Source organism: Castor canadensis, chromosome 2 (assembly GCF_047511655.1).
Source record: "Castor canadensis chromosome 2, mCasCan1.hap1v2, whole genome shotgun sequence".
In the NCBI taxonomy this organism is placed as follows: Eukaryota; Metazoa; Chordata; class Mammalia; order Rodentia; family Castoridae; genus Castor; species Castor canadensis.
Window position 1 is genome coordinate 134,036,368 of NC_133387.1, and position 15,159 is coordinate 134,051,526.

At 38.5% G+C, this 15,159-nt stretch overlaps 1 protein-coding gene across 7 annotated transcripts in view; it reads left to right on the plus strand.

Annotated features, from left to right (window-relative positions):
• Tubgcp4 (tubulin gamma complex component 4) overlaps positions 1 to 15,159 on the plus strand; it is a 45,451-nt gene that overhangs the window by 15,542 nt on the left and 14,750 nt on the right. For 6 of the 7 annotated variants that reach the window (XR_012445437.1, XR_012445438.1, XR_012445436.1 and 3 more), the window contains exons 8-9: positions 8,448 to 8,613; positions 8,826 to 8,950. The exons of the other annotated variant lie outside the window; for it this stretch is intronic. Coding sequence is in view for 3 of the 6 variants with exons in the window: in XM_020178906.2 (XP_020034495.1) it covers positions 8,448 to 8,613; positions 8,826 to 8,950 (291 nt within the window). In the remaining 3 variants the exon portion in view is untranslated. The remainder of the gene's footprint in view (positions 1 to 8,447; positions 8,614 to 8,825; positions 8,951 to 15,159) is intronic. 7 annotated transcript variants of the gene reach the window in all.

The following is a 15,159-nucleotide window of genomic DNA, read 5'->3' on the forward strand; positions in this document are numbered from 1 at the left end:
AAACATGGATGTGCAGGTGCCTCTGGAGTAACCAGTGTCACATTCTTTTGGGTATATCCCCAAGAGTGGTATTGCTGGATCCTATGGTAGATCAATCTTTAGATTTTTAAGAAGCCTCCAAATTTTTTTCCAGAGTGGTTGTACTAGTATACATTCCCAACAGCAGTGTAAGAGGGTTCATTTTCACCCCCCACATCCTCGCCAACATCTGTCGTTAGTGGTGCTAATGATGGCTATTCTAACGGGTGAGGTGGAAACTTAGTATGGTTTTAATTTGCATTTCCTTTATTGCTAGGGATGGTGAGCATTTTTTCATGTGTTTTGGCCATTTGAATTTCTTCTTTTGAGAAAGTTCTGTTTAGTTCACTTGCCCATTTCTTTATTGGTTCGTTCATGTAGAGAGAATTTAGTTTTTTGAGTTCCCTGTATATTCTGGTTATCAGTCCTTTGTCTGATGAGTAGCTGGCAAATATTTTCTCCCACTCTGTGGGTGTTCTCTTCAGTTTAGAGACCATTTCTTTTGTTGAGCAGAAGCTTTTTAGTTTTATGAGGTCCCATTTATCTATGCTATCTCTTAGTTGCTCAGTTTCTAGGGTTCCATTGAAAAAGTCCTTGCCTATACCTATTAATTCCAAGGCATTTCCTACTCTTTCCTGTACCAGCTTTAGAGATTGGGGTCTGATATTAAGATCCTTGATCCATTTTGAGTTAATATTGGTATCGGGTGATCTAGTTTCAGTTTTTTGCAGACTGCTAACCAGTTTTCCCTGCAGTTTTTGTTGAAGAGGCTGTCTTTTCTCCATCGTGTATTTTTAGCACCTTTGTTAAAGATAAGTTGGTTATAGTCATGTGGCTTCATTCTAGGTCCTCTATTCTGTTCCACTGGTCTTCATGTCTGTTTTTGTACCAGTACCATGCTGTTTTTATTGCTATTGCTTTGTAATATAGTTTGAAGTCAGATATTGTGATACCTCCAGCATTGTTCTTTTTTGACTGAGTATTGCCTTGGCTATTCGTGGCCTCTTGTGTTTCCATATAAATTTAATGGTAGATTTTTCAATCTCTTTGATGGATGTCATTGGGATTTTGATGGGAATTGCATTAAACATGTAGATTACTTTTGGGAGTATAGACATTTTCACTATGTGGATTGTACCAATCCATGAGCATGGGAGATCTCTCCACTTTCTATAGTCTTCCTCAATCTCTTTCTTCAGAGGTTTATAGTTTTCCTTATAGAGGTTGTTCACATCCTTTGTTAAGTTTACACTAGGTATTTGATTTTTTTTGAAGCTATTATAAATGGAATTGTTTTCATATATTCTTTCTCAGTTTGTTCATTATTAGTGTATAGAAATGCTAATGATTTTTTTGTGTTGATTTTATATCCTGCTACCTTGTTATAGCTATTGATGGTGTCTAGGAGCTTCTGAGTAGAGTTTTTTTGGGTCTTTAAGGTATAGGATCATGTCATCTGCAAATAGGGATATTTTGACAGTTTCTTTACCTATTTGTATTCCTTTTATTCCTTCTTCTTGCCTAATTGCTCTGGCTAGGAATTCCAGTACTATGTTGAATAGGTGTGGAGATAGTGGGCATCCTTGTCTGGTTCCTGATTTTAGAGGGAATGGTTTCAGTTTCTCTCCGTTAAGTATAATGCTGGCTGTAGGCTTGTCATATATAGCTTTTCTAATGTTGAGGTACTTTGCTTCTATTCCTAGTTTTCTTAGAGCTTTTATCATGAAATGGTGTTGGATCTTATCAAAGGCTTTTTCTGCATCTATTGAGAAGATCAAGTGGTTTTTGTCTTTGCTTCTGTTAATGTGGTTTATTACGTTTATTGATTTGCATATGTTGAACCACCCCTGCATTCCTGGGATGAAGTCTACTTGGTTGTGGTGAATGATCTTTTTGATGTGTTGTTGAATTCGGTTTGCCATTATTTTATTGAGGATTTTTGCATCAGTGTTCATTAAGGACATTGGCCTATAGTTCTCCTTTTCGGAGGTGTCTTTGCCTGGGGGATAAGTGTAATACTGGCTTCATAGTATGTGTTAGGCAGTTTTCCTTCCCTGACTATTTTGTAAGGAGGGTTGGTATCAGTTCTTCTTAAAGGTCTGATAGAATTCAGCAAAGAATCTTATCAGGTCCTGGACTTTTCTTTTTAGGGAGCCTCTTGATTGCTGCTTCAATTTCATTTTGTGTTATAGATCTATTCAGGTGATTAATGTCCTCTTGGTTCAGTTTTGGATGATCATAAGTATCTAGAAATCTGTCCATTTAGTTAAGATTTTCAAATTTATTTGAATATAGGTTCTCAAAGTAGTCCCTGGACTTCCATGGTGTTTGTTGTTATCTCCCCTTTTGCATTTCTGATTTTACTAATTTGGGTTTTTTCTCTCCTCATTTTAGTCTGGTTTGCTAGGGGCTCTTTCGATATTGTTTATTTTTTTAAAGAACCAACTTTTTGTTTCATTAATTCTTATATGGAATTTTGGGTTTCTATTTCATTGATTTCAGCTCTTATTTTTATTATTTCTCTCCTTCTATTTGTTTTGGGATTTGCTTGTTCTTGTTTTTCTAGGAATTTGAGATGTAGCATTAGATCATTAATTTGAGATCTTTCAGTCTTTGTAATATATGCACTCATGGCTATAAACTTTCCTCTCAGGACTGCCTTTGCTGTGTCCCATAGGTTCCAGTAGGTTGTGTTTTCATTTTCAGTGACTTCCAGGAACTTTTTAATTTCCTCTTTTATTTCCTCAATGACCTGTTGTTCATTAAGTAATGAGTTATTCAGTTTCCAGCTGTTTGCATGTTTTTTGTCTTTATTTTTGTTGTTGAGTTCTAGGTTTATTGTATTGTGATTAGAGAGAATGCATGGTATAATTTCTATTTTTTTATATTTGCTGAGGCTCTCTTTGTGACCTAGGATATGATCTATTTTGGATAAGGTTCCATGGGCTGCTGAGAAGAATGTATGTTGTGTAGAAGTTGCATGAAATGTTCTGTAGATAACAACTAGGTCCATTTGATCTATGGTATATTTTAGATCTAGGATTTCTTTATTGATTTTTTTGTTTGGATGACCTATCTATTGATGATAATTGGGTGTTAAAGTCTCCCATGACCACTGTGTTGGAGTTAATATATGCTTTTAGGTCCTTCAGGGTATGTTTGATGGAATTGTGTGCATTGACATTGGGTACATATAGGTTGATAATTGTTATTTCCTTTTGGTCTATTTCCCCTTTTATTGGTATGGAATGTCCTTCTTTATCTCATTTGATCAATGTAGGTTTGAAGTCTACTTTGTCAGAGATAAGTATTGCTACTCCTGCCTGTTTTCGGGGGCCATTGGCTTGGTAAATCTTCTTCCAGCCTTTCGTCCTAAGCCTATGCTTATTTCTGTCGGTGAGATTGGTCTCCTGTAAACAACAAATTGTTGGATCTTCCTTTTTAATCCATTATGTCAATGGTGCCTTTTGATGGGTGAATTAAGTCCGTTAAGATTAATTGTTAGTACTGATAGGTATGTGGTGATTCCTGTCATTTAGTTGTCTTAGTTGTTTGAAGGTTTGATTGTGTGTACCTAAATCAGTGTTACTCTCTACTTTCTTGCTTTTTCTTTTCCTGTCATTTGGAACTGCCTGCCCTTTCATGGTTATGTTCGGTTTTACTTTCTGTGTGCAGAATCCCTTGAAGAATCTTTTGTGGTGGTGGCTTTGTGGTCACATATCGTTTTAGTTTCTGCTTATCATGGAAGACTTTTATTGCTCCATCTATTTTGAATGATAGTTTTGCTCGTAGAGTATCCTAGGGTTGAAGTTATTTTCATTCAGTGCCCGGAAGACCTCACCCCAAGCTCTTCTTGCTTTTAATGTTTCTGTTGAGAAGTCTGCTGTGATTTTGATGGGTTTACCTTTGTATGTTATTTGTTTATTCTCTCTTACAGCCTTCAATATTCTTTCTCGAATCTCTGTACTTACTGTTTTTATGATAACATGCCATGGAGTAGTTCTATTTTGATCCAGTCTGTTTGGGGTTCTGGAGGCTTCGTGTATCTGTATGGGCATAGATTTCTCTAGGTTTGGGAAGTTTTCTGTAATCGGTGAATATATTACACATGTCTTTTGCTTGCACCTCTTCTTCTTCAATGTCCGTGATTATCAGGTTTGGCCTTTTGATGGAGTCAGTGAGTTCTTGCATTTTCTTTTCACAGGTCTTGAGTTTTAAGTAATAGTTCTTCAGTTTTCTTTAATTATCATTTCATCTTCGAGTTCTGAGATTCTATCTTCTGTTTGTTCTATTCTCCTGGGTTGGCCTTCCATTTTGTTTTGCCAATTCTGTTTCGATCTTTTTTCTGAGGTTTTCCATATCCTGAGTCCCTTCCTCTTTAATATGTCTATTTTCTTCCTGAGTTCATTTATCTCTTTATTAATCATGTTCTTTGTTTCACTTTGGTGTTTATACAGTGCTTCTGTGGTTTCTTTTATTTCTTCTTGTGCTTTCTCAAATTCTCTATTTTTGTTGTCTTGGAATTTCTTGAGTGTCTCCTGTACATTTTGGTTGACCATATCCAGTATCATCTCTATAAAATTCTCATTGATTACTTGCCATATATCTTCTTTCAGGTTGTTCTTGTGGGCTTCATTGGGTTCTTTGGCATAGTTTATCTTCGTTTTGTTGGAGTCAGGATCTGGGTATCTGTTTTCTTCATTTCCCTCTGGTTCCTGTACTAATTTATTGCTGGGGGGAAACTGGTTTCCCTCTTTTTTCCATCTTCCCATAATTGCCCTTGCTATTGTTACTGTCCCTGTACTGTGTGCAATTAAGTATATTCTAGCTTGTAATAATAACAAGGTGATATCTAGAATGGAAGGGTGAAAGGAGAGGGAAAGCAAAGAAGGTAAAGAAAAAGGGAAATACAAAAAAACTAGTAAAAAACAAAACAGTGTCAAAGAAATAAACAGGGAGAGGTAGTGTATAATCAGCAGTAAGCTAAACAGGCATTAGAGAGAGAGAGGATTTAAAAAAAAAATCCCCAAGTTCAATTGCAGTAAAGTTTCTGTCCTAATAATTTTGGTGTTTGTCCCTCAGCATCCATTTCTGGAGATGGTGTCTCAGAAGTTCTGTTGTTGTCTCATCAAAGGGGAAAAAAAGCAAAAAACCAAAACAAACAAAAAAAAACAAAACACAACAAAATATCCCAAGTTCAAATGCAATACAGTTTCAGTAAGTCAGCATGAGGTTGTAGTTCAGTCGTTGTCTTATCAAAGGAAGAGAAAAGGAAAAAAAGGAAAAAAAAAAAAGAGTCTGCAGACAGTTCTGTGAATGGCTACCTGAGGCTGTGGCTCAACTGCCCGCTGCTGTCAGCCTGCTGTTGCTGGAGGCGTTATTTATGCAGATGTCAGGAGTGAGCTTAGCACTCACCTGCCCCCCGCCCCCCGCCCGCAGGCTTTGTTTATTTAGAATTCTCCTGGGTGCCACCGCCAATGTTACAAGTTTTCCCCTCTCCAAGCACATTGGGGGAGGTGAACTGCACTGGCTTTCTCCGGTGGACTTGTTTATTTACAGTTCACATGGGAAGTGTCCCTTCCCACCTCTCCAGTAGAGTTTTCCTCACACAGCCACTTTTACAAGCTTTCCTGCTCCAAGGTTGCTGGGTGGGGGCAGCTGCTCCTGCTTTCTCTGGCCAGCTTGTTTATTTGCAGTTCCGTGAGGGATTGCCCCTCCCCCCTTCAGTGCTCAGGGCACCCCGCCCTCTTTGCTATGTGTCTTTTGTTGTTGTTTATTCAGTTTGTTTTCTTTCTCTTTTTTTCCCTGGGTGGGGGTCAGTCTGTCTAGGGGGCTATGTTGATCTGGCCCAGGGTTGTTTGTGGGAGTACCGCTTACCACTTAGCTCACCTGGTGGTCTGCGTCTCTCCAGCGGGTAGGAGCTGGCGTCTGGCGTCGTGGGAGCCTTCCTGGTTTCTCCATTTAACGTGGAGTGGGGATGCTACACATGGGCTGGGGGTGTGGAGGAGTTGGAGTTTTGCCTCTTCTCAGTGTTTTTCCTGTAAGATGTATCTCCAGTGTCTCTCAATGATTTTACTTTAGGAAGCACGCTTTCTGCTTCCTCCCTCTAGTTACCATTTTCAATAAAATTCTTAAGATGTAAACATTGACCTTTTTCTTTCTTTTTTTTTTTTTTTTTGGTGTTACTGGCATTTGAACCCAGGGCTTCACACTTGCTAGGCAGGCAGGCACTCTACCATTTGAGCCATATGTCCAGCCTTAGATGTAAACATTGGGCTTTCTCTTAACTAGTGTGAAACTACAAAATAGAAAATATGATTGTGAAAATCCTTTTGTTTCCCCTTTTCACATTACATGGATTTGCAAGGTTAATAGTAAGTCTTGGCTTTACAAATATTAGCTACCTTATAGTTTCAAATTTGATTTGAAGTTTTGTCTTTTTTTTGGTGCTGGGTAGGGGTACATTGTGGCATTTTCAAAAGTTCTTAAAATATAATACTTGAATGTGGTTTGGAGTTTTGAATAGACTCCTTAAAATCCTGTATTGTCCATCTATCCATCCAGTTACTCATTTATCCTGTTATATTTCATTGAATGCCTGTTACGTGTTAGGTACTGGTCTAGGTGTCACAGCTACATGGACAAAAATATCTTAAGAAATTTTTTGGTGCTACTGGGGTTTGAACTCAGGGCCTCACACTTGTTAGGCCAGTGCTCTACCACTGGCTCTTTTTGTTTATGTGTATGTTGGGTATTTTTGAGATAGGGTTTTATCTTTTTTTAAAAAAACCTGGACTAGCCTCAAACTGTGATCCTCCTGATCTCTGCTACATGAGTAGCTATGATTACAGGCATAAATCACCCATGCCTGGCTGTCGTAAAGAAACCTATAGTGGATGATAGAGAAAAGTAGACAGTTATATTACAATATAACAAATGTTCTGAAAAAGAACATTCTTGGAACATTTCTTAGAGGAGGGTCTTGGAGTAACTATAGAGTGGACGTTTCAGTGAATTGTAGGTCTGTATTGCAAAGAGTTTGGAAAGAGAGGTCAAGACATGTTCAAGCATAGGGAATATTGTATATAAAGGAAGAGAATAATGAAGGATGTAGCTCATTTGGGGATCACTAGTAATTCAATTGATATGGTCAAGTAAAATTGAAGTACAAGGTGTGAGGTGTCAGAGCGGGAGAGGGCAGGAGGCAGTTGATGAAGCTGTTGATTTAAGCAGAAGAAATATCATAAAGGCCCTTGTAAACAATAGGAATTTGAACTTGAACCTGAAAAGAGCTGGTAGCCATTGAGGAGTTTTAGACCACAGAGTCACATGATCAGACTTTATAAAGATCACTCTGGATGCTGTATGGAGAATCACTTATTAAAAATCAGGATTAGAGCTGGTAGAAAGCTCAGGTAGGAAAGAGCCTGCCTAGCAAGCATGAGGCCCATAGTTCAAACCCCAGTACCACCAAAAAAAAACAAAACAAAAAAATCAAGATTAGAGGTAAGTAGACCAGTTAAAAGAGTATTGAGGGAACTTAGGTGAGAAATAATAGTGCCAAGGGTGGAAGCAATGAATATGAAGAAGGGAATTTGAGAGAGGTTTAGGAGATGGAATCAACAGCTATCGTGACTGGTTGGCTATGTGTCAAAGGAAAGTTTCTGCCTTCAGTAGCTAGGCAAGTAGTGATGAAAGAGAATGTATATTGCTGGTGTTGGGGCTCAAAGCCAGGTCTCGTGCATTCCAGACAAGTGCTGTACTACTGAGCTTTATCCCCAGTCCTAGATGGGTCTAATTTGGGGCATGTTGAGTTTGAGGAACCTGTGGATGTCCAGTAGGTTGAGCCTGGGCCTCATGAAAGCAATGTAGCATGCTTTGAGTCTGAATATGGAGTCATTAGTTATAGCTCAGTTAACCTAGGGTCCATGGATGGGCAGGAGGTTCTCTGAAATGTTCTGTTTGTTCATTTGTCTGAAAGGTCTAAACTTTTATAATTGCAAAGAGGCTTGTGACCTAAAAGTATTTTAAATGTCTATCATGATGCCTGGCGGAGCCACAGAGGATGATCGGATTGTCTCAGAAGAGTGTAGAGCAAGAGAAAAAGAGGGTCTGGGATAGGGCCTGAGGAACAGAACAGCAAATGTATAAGACCTGAAAAAATGCCAGCTAAGTCTTTCCCTGTACAAGTAAGGAAGCGGATCAACAACCCAAGCTTTTACACAGTAGCAAAGGCAAAGTGAGTACTAAAATCCTAATGGTAAAAATGTCACCATTACGCTACTGCTTGGAAATGAAATGCTGGTGATTTAAGAATTGTGCAACCTCAGATTTACCATATTTGCAGTGCTTGTAGAAAAGAGTTGGGAAGGTTACTGGATGTTTTCTCGTCCTTTTGGTCATCTCAGTCTGGTTATTTCCTTGACTAGCGCCTGATAGAGGAAGAGAACATGCTGGCACCATCTCTGAAGCAGTTTTCCCTACGGGTAGAAATTTTGCCATCGTACATTCCAGTGAGAGTTGCTGAAAAAATCCTCTTTGTTGGAGAATCTGTTCAGATGTTTGAGAATCAAAATGTGAACCTCACTAGAAAAGGTAGGAATCTCCTTGCCCAGTATGCCGCATCTGGGCAAGTCTCTTTCATATTTGGTGGCCCAAAGCAGGCCTGGTCAGAATAACTGGAGCAGCAGTTGACTGCAAGAGCTGCACAGTCTGACAGGTTTGCCTGAGAAGCTGCTGCCCTCTCCAGAGCCCTTACCTGGCCTGGCTGTCTCCTCCTCTTTTGACAGTACCTTCCTATTATGCAGGGTCCATTTTGAAGAACCAGGAGGACACTTTTGCTGCAGAGCTCCATCGGCTCAAGCAGCAGCCACTCTTCAGCTTGGTGGATTTTGAGCAGGTGGTGGATGGTATTCGTAGTACTGTGGCTGAGGTTTGTATTCTTCTTACATTGTTTAAGGAAAAAAGTGGACTAGGACTTGACTTTGGTTTTTTCTTTTTTTGGTGGGACTGGGGTTTGAACTGAGGGTTTCACCCTTGTACAGCTCTACCACTTGAGCCACACCTCTAGTCCATTTTGAAGTGGTTATTTTGGAGATGAGATCTCAAGAACTGTTTGCCTGTATTGGTCTTGAAGATCCTCATGATCTCAGCCTCCCAAGTAGCTAGGATTACTGGTGTGAGTCACTGACGCCCAGTGACTTGTCTTTTTTTTTTTTTTAAACATGGCTAGAGCTTAGCTTTGAGAGATTTGTTTTGAGAGAATTGAAGGGCAATATAGAAAATATCTATATTGTTTTCTCTGTTTTTAAAATAGAGGCAGAACTAACTTTGCCATTCCACATCTGATGGATACTTTTTTGTTAATTAATTAGTTTAGTTGAATAAAGGGGAGGCCTTGGTTTCATTTATAACAGTCAGCAGTTTGGGTTTGTTAATGTAGTTGGCAAACAACTCCAAGAAAACAACTGATTTTGACTTCATTTAATGCATGATATATTTGTCTGGCTCTATAACATACTTTCACTGTGTACATGATAATTTTAGGGGGAAAGCAAAGTATTAGCCAACCTGCCTGGAGTTACACAGTAAATGACAAAAGTGAGCTCAAAAACCAGGTCTTGTGACTCCCCCAGTTCAGTCTCCTTAAGTTTGAATGTGCTTCAGCCACCAACTTAAATTGTGGCCATTTTTCAAATGGCAGTAATTTCATTTGACTCACAGTTGGTGTTTCTTGCAAATATGTGTCATACTAATCCCTTTTGGGATTAATCTCTTCCTTTTAATTTTAATTTTAAAAAGTATACATACTAAACCAAGCACGGTTGCACAAGCCTACAGTCTTAGCACTCAGGAGGCTGTTGCAGGAGGATCATGAGTTTGAGGCTAGCCTGGGCTACATAGCAAGACCCTGTCAAAAAAAAATATGTACACACATACATACATACTATAGGCACCTACTTCTAAAGTTTGAAAACAGGCAAAACTTACCTGGTGCTAGGTGTCAGGATAGTCTTGTCCCTTGAGTCTGCGCAAGGCTTCCAGGTGCTATTTCTTCTTGGGCTAGGTTATGCATGTGTGTTCAATTGTGAAAATTCTTCAACGTGATTCATGTGCTTTTCTGTGTGTATTTTAGTACTTTAACAAAAAGTTTTTAAAATTCTTAGATACTTAAAGAGTTTTTATTTTATTTAATTTATTAATTTATTTTGCAGTACTAGGCTTGAATTTAGAGCTTACATCTCGAGCCATTCCACCAGCCCTTTTTTTTTTGTGATGGATTTTTTTCGAGATAGGGTCTTGTGAACCATTTACCCGGGCTGGCTTTGAACCACAATCCTCCTAATCTCTACCTCCTAAGTAGCTAGGATTACAGGTGTAAGCCACTAGCTCCCAGCTATTTTTTTTTTTTCTTTTTGGGGGCAGGAGTGGGATTTGAACTTTGGGCCTTGCACTTGTTAGGCAAGTGCTCTGCCATTTGAGCCTACCTCCAGCCCAAGAGTTTTTATTTTAATTATATCTTTAATTGATTAATGTTTATATAGAGAAATGTATAGGAGAATAATTTTTGTTGGCTTAGTTTACACTGCAGCTTGTTCTAATAGTTCGAGTCTATAGATTCTTCTATGTAGATGATACTACCTGAAAATAATGAAAGTTACAAAATACTTCCCATTTTTAAACTATAGTGGAGGTAAAATTGGACCCCTTTGACTTGTTGACCCTTAAAGATAATGCATTTCCTTTTTTCTGATGTTTACTGTAGGCTTCCGGAACATAAGTTTATCAAATTAAAGTAATTCTATTTCTATTTTAGTAAATGTTTTATTAAAAATAAGGTTGAATTTTACCACTTCCCTTTCTGTATCAATGAAGGTGAAGTTTCTTGTTCTGGGTCCATTTCTACTTTAGTCTACTTGCCTAAAATTCCTAGTTAGATTTTTTTTGAGGGGCAGATCAGGGTTTGAACTCAGGGCTTCACACTTGCAAACAGGTACTCTACCACTTGAGCCACACCTCCAGTCCATTTTTGCTCGGGTTATATTGGAGGTGGAGGTCTCATGAGCTATTTGCCCAGGCTGGCCTTGAACCACTATCCTCCCAATCTCAGCCTCCCAAGAAGCTAGGATTATAGGTGTGAGCCACCAGCGCCTGACTCTTCTAGGTTTTTCAAATGTTCACTGCATTTTTGTTATCTACAGTCATCCTAATATGCCGTAGCATACTAGAATTTCTTGCTCCTCTCTGTTACTTAGTACCCATGCATCAACCTTTCTCCATCCCTCCCCCTCCACACATTATCCCTGGCCTCTGGTAACTGCCATTGTATTGTCAACTGATAAGAGGCCAACCTTTTTAGATTCCACACATGAGTGAAATCATTCATTACTTGTCTTTTTGTGCCTGGCTTTTTCACTTAACATAATGATCTCCAGTTCCATCCATGTTGCTGCAATGACAGGATTTCATTCTTTTTATGTCTGAATATTATTTCATTTTGTGTGCCACATTTTCTGTATCCATTCATCAGATGATACACAATTAGGTTGTTTCTATCTCTTGGCTGTTGTAAAGAGTGCTAAATGAACATGGGAGTGCAGATGTCTCTTCAACATACTGATTTCATTTCTTTTGGATTTATACCCAGTAGTAGGATTGCTGGACCATATTGTGGTTTTATTTTTAATTTTTTGAGAGGCTTCCATAGTTGCTGTACTAATTCACTTTCCCTCCAATAGTGTGCAAGGGTTTCCTTTCCTCCACCCTTATCAGTACTTGTTATCTTTGGTCTTTTTGATAATACCCATTCTTAGTGAGGTGATATGATATCTCATTTTGCTTTTGATTTCCCTGATGTTGAGTAATGTTAAGCATTTTTAAATGTACCTCTTGGCTCTTGGGTTTTGTTTTTTGATTTGTTTGTTTTGAGAAATATCTATTCATGTCTGCTGCCCCCCCCTTCTTTTTTTTTTTTTGGCTATTGAGTTTTTAGAATTCTCTATGTATCCTGGATATCAACCCCGTGTCAAGTGTACAGCTTGCAAACATTCTGTAGGTTGTCTCTGTACCATGTTGACTGATTGCTTCCTTTGTCGTGCAGAAGCTTCTTAGTTTGATGCAATCCCTCTCGTCTGCTTTTGTTTCTTAAGCTTTGGGAATCTTGTCCCAAAAGAATCTTTGCCCATTTTACTGTCCTGAAGCATTTAAGTTTTTAATCCATTTTGGGTTGATTTTTTGTAGCTGGTGAGAGATAGGGATCTCTAGCTTTATTCTTCTGCATGTGAACATCCAGTTTTACTAGCACCATTTATTGAGAAGACCATTGCTTCTCTAGTGTGTATTCTTTTTATCTTTGTTGAACTAGTTTGCTATACATGCATGGGTTTACTTCCTGGCTCTATCTCATCCCATTGGTCTGTGTATCTATATCTGTTTTTCTGCCAATACCATGCTGTTTTGATTACTGTAATTCTGTAGTCAGTCAGTATAATGCCTACTGTCTGCTTTGTTCTTCTCTGCTCAAACTGTCTTAGCCATTTATGATTTTTTTATTTTTGAGACAAGGTCTTACTATGTAGCCTAGGCTGGCATTGAACTATTGATTTTCTTGCCTCAGCCTCCTGAGTGCTGTGATTACGGACATGCATCACCATGCCTGGCCTTATTCAGGAATTTTAATGGTTCCATATGAATTTTAGAGTCACTATTTCTAGTTCTATGAAGAATATCATTGCTATATTGGTAGGAATTGCATTGATTCTGTAGGTCACTTTGGTCAATTTTAACAATATTGATTCTTCCAAATCACAAACATGGGATGTCTTTTTAGTTTTTTGTGTACTCTTCAATTTCCTTCATCAGTGTTTATTTTCATTGTAGAAAATTTTCACTTCTTTGGTTAAATTTATTCATAGATATTTTATTTTGGAGAGCTGTTGTAAATGGGATCACTTTATTAATTCCTACTTCAGATAATTCACTGATGACATACAACAGTGATGCTGACTTTTGTATATTGATTTTATACCCTGCAATTTGCTAAAATCAATATTCGAATGTTTTATTAGTTGCTTTTTTTGGGATTTTGTGTATAAGATACCATCCGCAAAGTGACAGTGTGACTTCTTTTCCAAATTGGGTGTCCTTTCTTTCTCTTGCCTGATGACTTTGGCTAGGCCTCCAGCACAGTGCTGAATAAAAGTGGTGAAAATAGGCATCCTTGTCTTGTTCCAGATCATAGAGCTAAAGCTTTCAGTTTTTCCCTACTTCGTATAAATGGTGTTTATCATGTTAAGGTACCTTCCTTCTGTACCTGATTTTTTTTAATGTTTGTTATCATGAAGGGATGTTGGGTTTTATCACATGAGGTGACCTGTGGCTTTTGTCACATTTATTGATTTGCATATATTGAACCATCCTTACATCCCTCAGATGAATCCTTCTTGATCATAGTATATAATCTTTTAATGTGTTATTGTGATTTAGTTTGGTAGTTATTTGTGGAGGATTTTTGCATCTATGTTCATCAGAGATAATGACCTTTGGGGTATGGCTCAAGTAGCACTTGCCTAGCATGCACAAGGCCCTGGGTTCAATCCCCAGTACTGCAAAAAACAAGTAATAAATAGAATAGATTTAATTTTTTTTTAAAAGAAGAATATTGGCCTATAGTTTTCTTTTTTTGTTGTATGCTTATCTGGTTTTCATATTAGAGTAATGCTGGCCTTGTAAAACGTGTTTGGAAGAATTCCTTCCTCTTCTGTTTTTTTTTTTTTTTTTTGGAATAATTTAAGGAGATTTGGTACTGAGTTCTTTAAATGTTTGTTAGAATTCAGCAGTGAAACCAGGGCTTTTTCTTTGATGGAGGGAATTTTTTTACTGATTCAATCTCATTACTTGTTATGCTCTATTCAGGTTTTCTGTTCCTTCATGATTCAGTCTTGTTTAGATGTACATGTCTAGGAGTTTGTCCATTTCTTTTAGGCTGTCAAATTTGTTGGCCTATAGATGTTCCTGATAATCTCTAATGATCTTTTGTATTTCTGTAGCATCAGTTGTAATGCTTTCTTGTTCTTTAAGTTACTCTTTTTCCACATGGGAAGCCTGACTTCTAGGTGCTTTCTAAGGGCTCTGTCTATCTTCCATATATGCATTGCTCTGACCGTATTCCACAAGTTTTTGGCACATGGTATTTTCACTGTCATTCTGTTCTAAATAATTTCTTTGGGGGCTGGGGCTTGTTACTTACAAAACAGGTGCTCTACCACTCGAGCCATACCTCCAGTCCGTTTTGCTGTGGTTGTTTTTTTAGAGGTGGGGTCTTGCAGACTATTTGCCTGGGCTGGTCTCGAACTATGATCCTTCTGATCTCAACCTCTGAATTAGCTAGGATCACAGGCGTGAGCCACTGGCACCAGCATGTTCCAAGTATTCTTTTTTTTTTCCTTTTATTCATATGTGCATACAATGTTTGGGTCATTTCTCCCCCCTTCCAAGTATTCTTAATGTTCTTTCTGATTTTCTTTGTAACAAAGGAATTTTTTTTTATTTTGTTACAGTATAGTTAGAGAACAGTGTATTTGAGACTGGTTTAGTAAGTTTCCTTCATAGACTAAAGCAGAATCTGGGTTTTTGTTTTTAAGTGTTCTGCATGTGCCCAGAGAATGCATATTATATGTCAGATGTGAAGTTCTAAATCCTCATTTAAAGCTGTGTGTTTAAGTATAAAATATGCATATTCATACTGCCATTATCCTTACTTTTATGCATATTTATCAGGAGTACTTTAAAATGTTGGCCGCTGTCATGGGTCAGATTTCCCAGGAAACACATTCCATGACTAAGGTTTAGGTGAAGGAAGTGAGGGCAGCAGAACTGAACAAAGGGAGGTCACTGTGACACAGCTGCAGCAGGAACTGCAGAGCTTCACAGCTGGCAGAGCTGTGATGCTAGGATGGCCCTTCACAGGTGTCCCAAATTGAAGCTGGGGGTCAGGCCCTGTACCCCTGCATCTGCTAGTTACTGGATGTAGACTGCCTTAGGGAGACACCAGAGCCTTGGGTAAGGGAAGTTCCCTGTAGCCGAGGACAGTTTCTAGACTGCCAACAACAGGCCAAACTCCCAGCCACAGGTTAAGGAGGG